Source organism: Histomonas meleagridis, assembly GCF_020186115.1.
Source record: "Histomonas meleagridis strain 2922-C6/04-10x chromosome Unknown contig_37, whole genome shotgun sequence".
Lineage (NCBI taxonomy): Eukaryota > Parabasalia > Tritrichomonadida > Dientamoebidae > Histomonas > Histomonas meleagridis.
The window spans coordinates 42807-55328 of NW_027150880.1; the positions used below are offsets into that span (position 1 = coordinate 42807).

At 28.4% G+C, this 12522-nt stretch overlaps 3 protein-coding genes across 3 annotated transcripts; 1 reads left to right on the forward strand and 2 right to left on the reverse strand.

Annotated features, from left to right (window-relative positions):
* Positions 1–6475: 6475 nt before the first annotated feature.
* Positions 6476–7066, forward strand: GO595_005659 (leucine-rich repeat domain-containing protein; the record flags this gene model as incomplete). The annotated part of the gene is made up of 1 exon (XM_067918926.1): positions 6476–7066. One exon carries the CDS (start codon positions 6476–6478, stop codon positions 7064–7066), a length of 591 nt encoding a protein of 196 aa, XP_067774154.1.
* A 1629-nt stretch (positions 7067–8695) lies between these two features.
* GO595_005660 (uncharacterized protein) lies at positions 8696–10120 on the reverse strand (the record flags this gene model as incomplete). Its single annotated transcript, XM_067918927.1, has 1 exon — positions 8696–10120. The coding sequence occupies one exon, from the start codon at positions 10118–10120 to the stop codon at positions 8696–8698; it is 1425 nt and encodes a 474-aa protein (XP_067774155.1).
* A 524-nt stretch (positions 10121–10644) lies between these two features.
* GO595_005661 (U3 small nucleolar RNA-associated protein 4-like) lies at positions 10645–12486 on the reverse strand (the record flags this gene model as incomplete). The annotated part of the gene is made up of 1 exon (XM_067918928.1): positions 10645–12486. One exon carries the CDS (start codon positions 12484–12486, stop codon positions 10645–10647), a length of 1842 nt encoding a protein of 613 aa, XP_067774156.1.
* Between the last annotated feature and the right edge of the window lie 36 nt (positions 12487–12522).

A 12522-nucleotide genomic window follows, 5' to 3' on the forward strand; every position in this document is an offset into this window, starting at 1 on the left:
GCAATTTCATTTTCACAATAACGAAATGCTTTCATAAGTGCTGTCTCAAATAATTTAAATAATTCCCAAATACTACAATGAATTTATAAATTATCATAATAAAATTCAAATAAAGTATATAAAAGCCTTTAACATTAATATCAATTCCGTTATGTTTAAGAAGTAATTTAACTATATCAATTTTTCCATTTCGAGTTGCAAGTATGAGTGCTGTTTCAAACAATTCAAATTGTTTCCAAATATTATTTCCAAATATTGTATTATTCAAACAAACAACAAAAAATAAATAAAGAATATGATCTTTAGCATTAATATTAATTCCCTCTTGTTCAAGAAGTAATTCAGCAATTTCTACATGGCCATTCTTAGAAGCGCACATAAGTGCTGTCCAAAATAATTAATATGATTACCAAATATTATTTTGAAATAGGCCATAATTCGAAAAACAAATTTTATATATAATAAATGATCATTTTGAGCATTAATATCAATACCTTCTTGCTCAATAAGAAATTTAATGATATCATAATTACCATTTTGAGTAGCATTTAAAAATGCTCTTTGAAATATTTTTAATAATCTAAGAAAATTATTTTGTAATATCCTATTTTATTAAAATCAAAACAAATTGAAAAAATATTTTTATTTTTGTTGCTGACATATTTATTTCGAATAATGAAATTAAAAAGTTCTTTATTGCCTGAAAAAGTTCTGATTTCCATAAAATTTATTGAGATTGGATTTTTCCCAAGCAAATATTTTAAAATGAATATATTACCTGTTTCAATTGAAACAATGATAAGAGAATCATTAACTTTCATTCCATTTTCGAATAAAAATGCTAAAACTTCATAATTATGATGAATGATACATTTTTTTCCTAATTTTTCTAAGTTGTTAATTTCTTTAATTTTATTTTCATAAAGATATTTAAAGATGTCATTTCGATGAAATATAATTGCTGCTTTATATGCACCTTCAAATGATGAATGATTCTGTTCACATAAATGAATGATTTCTTCATTTCCAACTGCAACTGCATATTTACCTGCATAATAAACATTTGCACTGTTCATAAGTAAATATCTAAAACATTTAATTGATCCAAAAAATGCTGCATAATCAATTAATGTAACATTTTCTTCATTAATAAATGAACATCTTTCATAAAGTGATGGATCAATTATTTGATTAAAATCAAAATCATTTTTTGATGATATTTCTTGAAGTTTTTCTATTTCATCATTTCGAATTATTAAAGCAATTTCATTTGGATTATGTCCTTCTTCAATGAATTTCTTATGAAGTTCCCAATCATTCTTTGATAGTTCTTCATGATTATCAAAAAAAAATTTATATAAATGATTTGATTTAAATCTGCTTAATTCTTCATTTGACATATAATGTGCAAAATATGGTGTTACTTTATTTTTACAAATGTTTGAATCAGTGAGATCGTTTTCAATTATTTTATTAAGCAAAAAATTTGATTCTTGTGAATGGATATTAAATAAAAATTGTATAAAAATGTCAATTACCTTATAATTTTCATTATTATAAATATCTCTTTCTCTTATTTCAATTTGTTTTAAATATTCCATACCTGATTTATTAAATTCTATAATAAAACATGAATATAAAATACTACAAATTATAAAATTAAATGAATATGGAAATTTTTCATCAAAATAAAATAAGGAAGAATCTACTGATTCATTGATATTATTCTCATCTAAATATAAAATAAGCTGTTTTAAGGACATTAATTTTTGAAGCATTTCCTTGTCTTGGCTTTCTATTTGACTTTGCTTGCTTCCCATTGCAGTTATAGGAAATCAATTGCAGAAAAATGTGACAATGAAAGCACTTTTTCCCTAAATTTTAGCTTACTTGCTTTGGAACAAAATACAGCTCGTTGCAATTGCTTTTATAAGGTCAGCAAAACGAAATATCCGAAATTGAGAAGTTTACAAACAGGCAGAAAAACAGGGTATCCCGCTAGCAAAACTAAATATCCAAATTTGAAAAGTTTACAACACAAAATAAGGACAGGTGGATTTTGATGAATAAATAAATTGTTTTTTACTCTTTTGTCTAAAAGTTCGTAGGAATAGGACTCAGTTTAGATTAAGTCTCGTGAAGCAGTTATCAAATGAAATATTTCCACTTCTTTATGCTTTATTACATACTGTATAACCAGAATCACTTTGTGACTGGATTTGAATGGTTTAAAAATTATACGTCACTTTTTTAATCACTCAAAAATTCATGCAACTCTGTTGTAAATCAAATGATATATCGTAACATATTATACAGTTGCATACAAAGTATTATTTAAGGGTGTGAAGTATTCTGATTTTGATTTTATATGCAGAAAAATTTTTTCATTATACATGTATATTCGATTGAATATTTTGAGAGTAATTTGAAATTCAGTAATAAAAATAAGGAAAAATGATGATAAAACTTCAAAAAGAATTTTTCACCTTAGCGTTTGTTTATTCAATTTTTCCTTTATAAAATTTATCTCCCATCAGTATTTATCATCTGTTAAAGTTGATTGTGCAGACGAATTCATTTGTGACATAAAAATTTGAGATTAAATAAAAGTGCATTAATATTTATTCACAAATATTGGATATTTATTTTTTTTTGCAAGCGACTTTGTTATGCACGCGTCACTTTTTTGTATATTTACTTTTGCAATTGGGATATTCCGTTTTGCAAACGTCACTTTTTGGCTATTCTGTTTCTCTGGTTAGCTACTTTGTTTTGAGGAAAGGAGATTTACTTTTGCACGCGTCACTTTTTGAGATATTGAGTTTTGCACAATGTATAAAAGCAATTGCAACGAGCTGTAATAAATTATGAAATCTCAGAGTGTGAATTCCAAATATACTTCATATAACTGTTTAAAAAAATAGGAAACAGTAAGTGTGAAATATTATATTGTTTCAGCTACATTTTTGGGAAGCATAATTTATTATTAAATTAAATAAGGTTAATAATAATTTGTAAAAAATGAATAAAAATGATTACATCATAGTCTTTTTCTCAAATAACTTTCAGAAATATTTTCAACAAAATGATCATAAATATATTTTTATTAATTTACAACATTAATGTTAAAACACTTTAACAAAATCCGTTAATTTTTTTCTTAATTGCACATTAAAAGCGTTACTTTTATCAAGCTGCAAACCTTCTACATTTTCCTCAGGGATTAAAGATACCAAAATATTTAATTTTGGATATTTCTTATGAATTTTATTCATCACATCCATATAAAGATTCACAATTCTCTCAATGAAATATTCAAATTTAAAGTTATTTATATCCTTTTGTCTTTGTTTAGGTATTGTATTTAACATATCAGACTTACCCAAACAAAGACAAATTGATTTAGATTTATCATTTGCTTCTTTCACTCTATTCCAAAAAATAGTTTTTTCGAAGCAATGTTTTTTCTTTCTTAGCTTCCAAATGGACAAATTTGGAATCGGATGGATAAGTGTCATCAATCCAGTTTCAGCGCATTGTTCATCGCCGATAGCCAAAATTGAATGGTCTATCATCCTATCGTTGATCGGGAAGCCAAAGTGAATGAGCACGTCAAAGTAAAGTTGATATTCGATTGGAGGGTAATCCTTGATGAAGTATTGATATTCGATTATATCTATCAATCTACTTGCTATCACGAACTCAGAATAATTACCACTCAAGAAAAGAAACAACAAAGTTATTATTATTATACAAAAAATGTTTTTCATTTTAGGATCAAATGTTTTAATTTGTGGGAAATCCGATAATTTTCCGGAATAATTCTTTTTGTTTATTCTGTTAGATAATAATTGACTTAATTTCCCTAATTGGAATGAGCCAATAGTTATGTTTTTGTTTGTTTGATAAAATTTTATTAATAATGAATTTAATTTACTGAAATCGCGGTCAAGTAATTTGATCCAAAAATATCGACGCGCATTAGAAAACGATAAATTTTGGAATGTTTTATTAGAATAATATAATTCAAGGCCTTTATTGATATGGCCATATTTTATAAATGATTCCGATATTTCACGAATAACTGCTGCTTTAATATCAGTGTTTAAGATGGATTTTAACTCATTATATATGAGCTCGTTTTCACATGGAATTGGTATATACTTATAAAACGTGGATTTCAATAAAATCCGTAAGAGTAAATATGGCTGATATTTATTGATTGTTTGGACCATGGAATATAAGAGCTTACTGTGAAAATATGTGTAACCATCAAGCTCATTAAGAATGTTAAGCATCTCAAGATAATCAGGCTCGGGATTATATAGTAAATTTTCATAATATTGATAATACTCAGGATATTTTGTTAAGATAATTTGCTTGGATAATGAAATAAGTTCAGGATTATAGGTGTTCTTTATCATATTCGCAAAAAATGGTATGCCATTCGAAGTGACTAAATAAAAAATGGAAGCATTAGGAATATCATTTTTATGTTCATAGTCTTGGCCTACCTCAATAAGTTTTTCGGCTAATATGGTATCAGATGTTTTAATAAAAGAATCTTCATAACTTGGTAAATTAATAATAAGTTCTTCACCAGTTTTAAAATATAGTTGATCGCCATTCCATTCTATTACTTCTTCTTCACTGTTAATAATGTAAATTTTAGTTTCAGAAAGAGAAAAATTTTTTTTGAAAAAATATATTATATTTGTTAAGTGAAAATTCAACGATGTCTAAAATAAGTTCACGTTCAAAAGAGTCAAATTCGAGTAGAAAACAATATGGTTCTTCCGCTTCAAAATGAACAAAAAGTTCGTTCATGCCTAACATGAACGCAAAGATAAATTGACATATATTGTTAATTTTTTGACAATAATTGTTTTTATTTTTCTAGTGAAGCTTTTAAGTAAAGTTCGAATATTAGAAAGCTTACATTGTTAAAACTATCTTGGATAATTTATTTTTATATTATTAATCAAATCAAGAAAAGTTTTTTCGTGCTTCTCGAAAGTGATGTGTTATCGTTCAAAGCCTTTCTAATCTTATAAGAAAACGTTATAATTCCGATTAAATGTTATAATTTATTTTTCTATCAAAATATTTTGAATAATGTAGAATTAAATATATTCAAATTAAATTTCATTAATCATAAAATTTTATAAATTTGGATGTACATCCAACATATTTTACTAAAATTTATAATATGATCATGGCTTTCTAATTTTATTTTATTAAACAGGGCAATGTTATCATAAAGGCATCAAAATTTACTATTTTTATAATTAAATCATTTTTCTTTCAAAAACTTCAAGGAACTTGTCTAACTGGTTTTGTCTTAACAGAGGGAAAACTCTTCATATCTATTATTATTTATTTCTACATGATTCTCATGTTTCTTCTGTTTTCTTTCTCTTTCTCTTTAGGTATTATTGATATTAATAATCAAAACATTAAATCGACACAAATAAGTAATGTATTTAATGAATATTTTCCAAAACAGGATAAAATCATTATTACACTTTTGTTTCTTTCCTTCCTTTTACTTTTTTCGAACAAAATATTTTCGTTCAGTTTAACATCAAAACAATTTAAAGTTATACCATTTATTTTACCTTTATTTTTCATTCAATCATATAATTCATCTTTTCATGATGGTAAACTTACTTTAGATGCTTACAATGATTTTTATAATAGTTTCAAAAGCAACCCATATTATGTTACATCTTTAGTTATTAATAGTGGTATCGAAACGATTACTTCGTATGCTTTTGCCAATTGGGGAAATATTTTGAATGTTACATTGCAAGAAGGTGTTAAAACCATTGAACAATATGCATTTATGAATTGCAAATCAATGCAATTAATTATAATTCCAAGTAGTATAAATAATATAATATTTAATGCATTTTTCGGATGTACAAATCAAACATCTTTCTTAGTAAGTTCTAATAATAGTGATTATACAAATCATAATAACGATGGTGTCTTATACAGCAAAAACCTTCAAACATTATACGTTTATCCAAAGAGAAAAACAGAAGGAACATTCATAGTACCATCAAATGTAAAAAATATATATACATATGCATTTTCTAATTGTAGTTGTTTAGAAACAATTGTATGGAATGATGCTATTACTTCCATTGGTGAACATGCTTTTTATTGTTGTACCTCATTAAAAAATATATCATTACCAAAGTCTATAGATAAATTCCCAAAATATGTATGTAAAGGATGTGTTTCATTAACTGAAATTGATTTCGATCATTGCAAGTATGTATCCAGTAATTCATTTTCCCAATGTACAGCATTGAAAACAATAAATATTCCAAACATCGTTCATATTGGTAGTGATGCATTTGCTGAATGCACTTCATTAGAAACGGCTGTTATGAATATTAGTGAAGAAATTGCATATAGAGCATTTGAAAGTTGCTCAAGTTTGAAATATGTATCTATTTCAGGTGAAATGAAGCAAATCTTCCCTTACGCTTTTACTGACTGTTCTTCATTAAAGGAAATCACTTTTCCTGATAAATTAGAGGATATACAAGAAGGTGCATTCCTACAATGTACATCATTAGAAACAGTTATGATTGGAGAAAATGTCAAGAAAATTGGAGATAATGCATTTAAAAATTGTTCTAAACTTCATTGTATATATTATAATGGTACAAAAGAACCAATCACCGGAAAAGACTCATTTTCTGGAGTTAATACATCTTACATTATGGTATTAAATACATATAATGGTAGTTCTACAATTGGAGGATTAAATACCTACGTTGGAATAATTAATGAATGTGTGCAACCAACAGGATCACCTACAGAATTACCAACAGGATTGCCCACAGGATTACCAACAGAATCGCCCACAGGATTACCTACAGAATTGCCAACAACAACATATGATCCTTCAGAAACGAATACCCAACAACCTACAGCTAAATCAGAGGAAAGCTTTCCAAATAAATCAGAATTTCTAGATAGCAATGGATTCAAATCTGGTGCTGCATATTCCATTTTAATGGTAATTATGACTTTGGCCTTAATACTTTAAGGTAAAAAAGTAAACCTTACATTGATGCCACTTTAGGCTTTTTTATTTTAAAAGAAGATATTTATTAATTCCAACATTTCACATTAAACAGTCATTGAATTGACCGTTTATGTATTTTATTTTAAAAGTGACACATATGAATTGGATTCAAAAGTGAAGTCGATACTAATACGCATGCGTATTGTAATAACACCTACTTACAATAAATTAAATATAACCATGTTAAATATTTTGGAGACTATGTTTTTTGTAACTGTACAAAATTAGTCAGCATTTCTCTTCCTTTATCCTCACTTTATACCTTAAATGGTTGTACAACTAGCATGTGCCAAGGATACACTTCATTAACAAAAACTATAACACCTAGCTTTAGGTATGCTAATATAATGAAAAATGCGTTTGCACAATGTACATCACTTACAGCCTTAAGCTCTGATCAATATGTTAGGTCTATTCAATAAAACGCATTTATTTATTGTACTTCTTTAGAAACAGTTGATATTAGTGTACATAAAGGAATTGGTCCTGGTTCATTTGCGCGTTGCACAAATTTGAAGAGTGTAACAATTAAAGATAGTATTGAGGATGGAATAGATACCAATGCACTTCTTGATTGTAAGTCATTAGTAACCTTGAAACTTCCCAAAGTATTAGCTACTATAGGAAGTGGTGCATTTGCACGTTGCTCGATTTTATTAAACCTTACACTTCCAATTGGCATAACAGATATAAATGAAAATGCATTTTTGCAATGTACTTCATTAAGTAGAAACAGTTATCTTTAAAGGAAGATTAGAGTTCAATGCATATATTATAATGGTACAAATGAACCAAGTACCGTAGGAACAAATGGTTTCACCGGTATAAAAAAAAATTTCATTATGGTGTTGGATACTTATGAAGGTAATCCAACGATTGGCACATTAAATACTTATAAAGGAACGATCATGGAATGTTTACCTTATACACCTTCAGAATCACCAACACTGCTTCGCCAGTGCCTGAAACAAATACACCACAACCTGTATCTGAAACAGAAGAAGAAACAGAGACAGAGAGTAACAATTTCAGAATAGGTGAATGCATTCTGATGGTGATTCTCTCAATAGTCTTAATATTCTAAGATAATTAATAAACCTTAAAATAATTTTATACTATTTGATATCTTTAAATTCTTAAGTATGTGAACAATGGTTTTGATTTTGCTGTCATTTATCAAAAATGTTGTGTGGCATTTTCCATAATATTGATTAGGAATGTTGCTCAGCCTTGGCAGTGATCCATTGTAGTTCAATGCTTCTAATCTGAATTGTAGTTCAATCCAATCTGCTAAATGAAAGAAAATACATTTGATTATTTTATAATTTATACAATTTGTGAGCTAGCTCAAATATGTAACATAAGCTCTTGTAATAATTTTAAAATAAATAATAAAAATATTTGAAATTTCCTTTTATATAATTGCCTTTGAATTTTTTGATGAATAACATTAAAATATAAAAATTTAAATATTTCTAAACAGATGTGTTATAATATTGTGATATATTAATATTATTGTGCATGAAGTAAACATAAAATGAGAATAATAATATTGATATATATTATTTATTTTTATTAAAAATACAAATTTTATTTTTGATTTTCCATCAAATACACATTAATTCTTGACAATGAACTTCTTAATTGTAATCCTTTTGATGGTTGCTTCAATTCTGTTTTGATAAGTTCTATCAAGTTATTCAAATCCTGTTGCGTCTGCAAGATCCGAAACACTTCGTTCCAAATCTTTTCATTCCATCTTTTTGGACATTTGTCGAACTCATTCAATTTATTTAACATTTTTTTGGTACATAAAAAATGATATAACTTTCCAACTGATTCACGATCGATATTACCTTCATGTGCTACAAGTTTATCGCATCTACAAAGTATTAATCCAACATCTTCCCAAGATGGATCATTATTAAATTCTTTTGGAAGTTCTTTGGCTGGTATCTTGTTTAATAAGTTCTCGGGATCAATATAACAATGTGATACAAAGTTTTGTTCTAAGTCATTTAGAATTAATAATAATTGATACAGATAAAATAATGATGTTGGTTCATCAAAACCACGTGGTTTACTATGACTAAATGTAATAACGTCTTGAAATGTACCATATTTAAGATACTTAGTTACATAATATTCTTCAACAGATGGAATCTTAACTAAAAATAAATAATAATGTTGTGGATTAAATGGTTGTAATTCTAATGGGTTTTGTTTCAAAACAAAGGAAGAAGTATTATTTTCACATAAGAATGCGGAATTACCAAGTTGTTGAACAATATTATAATGGCGCCCGCCGAACATTAACCGCTCGCCGATAGCTAACGTTTTCTTTATCGTTGGGGTGGGGACCCTCCGCTTTTGGGTGGGCCCTTTCTCAGCTGACTTGTTGCCAAAGGTAACTGTGTTAGTGACTTGATGACCTCTTTGATCTGGCTTCTTAAGAATGGACCGTGGCTTTTCATCTGGTAAATCAAATGGTCCTGGCATTGATGGTGGTTCTTTCCGGATTTCTTGTAATGGAGTACGGTTACGTTTGGGAGGAAGCTCAGGTTCTGGAAAACCAAATTGAGGCTTGGAAATCGGTGATGACTTTTTAATTTCTTGTAATGGAACACGTTTGGATTTCGGTGGAAGTTGAACTTCCGTTTGTGCAAGCCTACGTGCTACAAAGTCTATTCCTATAGAACGAAGACGAGCTTCTTCAAATGAACATTCATTTCCATCTTGATCAAGAAGTAAAGATGGATCATAACCGGGTTGAAAACGATCGTTTCTAGTACCGCTTACATTTGGTGATTGGATTGGAGATAATGAAAATCCATTATGACCAATAAGTGATGATAAATCATGTTTTGGAATTGATGGAGTTTTATTTTTTGTGTTAATACATGTAATCATTCCATTATTAAAAGTGTATGTAAGACCTTCGAGTTCACCAAGACTAAAAGATTTTTGAAGAGAAAATCGTTTTTGCATTCTATTACGAAAATCATTAAATTTCATTTCAAGAAACACAGCGGGCTCAGCACCAAACTTTTTTCCTGTATCATAAATATCAAAAGAAGTTATAAAATTACTTTGATGTTCATATTCAAGTGCTAAGGATGCATAAAATAAAGAATGTGATCTACCAATACCAAATGAATAACAATTTTCTAATATCCTAGTAGCATTTTGATGGTTTAATAAAGAAGAAAATGCGACAATTGATGAAATAAGATTTGTTTCATTAGAAAATTGAGGATTAATATTTTCGAGCTGATTTTGAATTCTATTCCAATCATTTGGTATTTCTCCATTGATTGGTTTTAATGAATTAATTTGATTAATGAGATTTGCAATATCTTTCATTAATAAACGTTTCGAAGAAATATCACATGAAAAATACATTTTTCACATGAGATTTCATTCCTTTTTTTTTCTACATAACCAAATTTACTTTTTGAATTCATATTACGGCTAAAAACAATTTCAAAAATTATTAAAAATCTTTTTATTATGATTTAAAAAATATATATATTTTAAGATTAAAAACGATAAAGTTGATCTTCGTTGTGTGATAAGAATCTTTTTGCTCTGAATACATCTTGGATTGGTAAATCACTCATCATGAATATCCAAGGCTTTTCGAATATTACGATTTTGTCATTACTTAAATATTCTGCGTATAAAATATCATAATAAGGTAATTTATATGCTCCTTTTTCTAGTCCTTTATAATCTCTAATCAAAGCTCTTGCGGAAGAATATTGTAATACTTTCGTTGGGCTTTCTCTATTAAATGAAATACCATTTGCTGAAACATAACCTTTCACTCCGAACTTTGTAATTTTCCTTGGCTTAACTTTATTGTTTTTAACATTTATCACTAACATCTTTTTCCCTCCATTACTCACCAATATTCGATTATAACCTGGTTGGAATTCGAATGTTGAGAAAGGTGTTTCAAACATTGGTAAAACATTTATTATGTTATTTAATTCATTATCGAGAACAAAAATTCGTTTTAATCCTCCAACACAAATAATATTATCTTTTGTAGAAAATGAAATCCTAAAAATTGGAAATCCAATATTAAATGATTTCCCATCTTCTCTATGTATATAACCTCCGATTGTTCCATAATATAAAACTCCTGTGGGTGAATATCGTAATACTGTTGCTGCTTCATAAATATTTTCTGCAAATGACCATTTGTCATTATTATATATTAACTCTCGTGTATTATTTGCTGAATATGATATCTTTTTACCATCTAAAGATACTGCAACAGTATTAATTTGAACGCCATCTTCTGCCGTTTTTAATGTTAATTCAAGTTTCCCTTCATTGCCATCAAGTTTCCAGACAGTAAGTGTCTTACCAAAGCCTCCAGCAACTATTATTTCATTGTCATCAGATCGAATTGCTGATGATACTGCTGGACTCTTTTGATGAGGATAAATTAAATTACGACGCACACAAAAAGTCGCATCGTTCGAGGCACTTATGACATAGTTATGGCCATCAAAAACTAAGGAAACAACATCATGTGTATGGTTACGTGATAAACTGGTTTGAACCCATTGCTTAGTACGTGGATTATATGAAAATTGGACAACTGTAGGATCAACACCTGACGCCCAAAGAATTTTTTTGTTAGATACAATACAATAGATTGGGGCTTGATGTGAAACAAATTCATCTGTGATGGTGGCTGTTAATGAATCCCATATACGAAGTGTTCCTGTAGAATCGCCAGTGGCAAAAAGATTATTATTAAATGATAATGGTGTAATTGCCCAAATACTAATATGATCATTGGGTGAATTATTGGGAACGTTGAAGATTGCAATAATGGCACCTGTCTTTGTGTCGATTTTACATATTTTCCCAGTGACATTTCCTGAATAAATATTATCATCATTATCAAAGCATACAGAAATGACTGTTGAGTCTAAAGGCTCTGATGTGCGGATAAGTTCTAGGCCATTATCTGTGCTGAAAATACGAATGACTTTTTGATCACCACAGGCAACTGCTATGAGATTTTGACTGTGATTAGTGGCAATGGCAAAAATGCTACCGCCATACCCTGCATACCCAAGAGAAACGCATCGCTCGGCATCAAAAATGGATAATTGTCCTGATAAAGTTGCAACAGCAATTACATCTTTGCCTTCAAATTTGCAAAATGTTATACCTTTCAAGTCATTGCTAACTGCGACTTCAAATGAGGCAATGCAATATGAGTTTTCTTTGATATTCCACAGTTCAAGAATTCCATTCGAACGACCAACTGCTAATGTATCATGGGCTTCATTAATGGAAATAGAGACAATTGGTGATGGAACGTAATCGAAAAAGCGTATTCTGTGGATCTCAGTCATGATTTTTTCTAATGTTTTTGGTTGACCACAAATTTC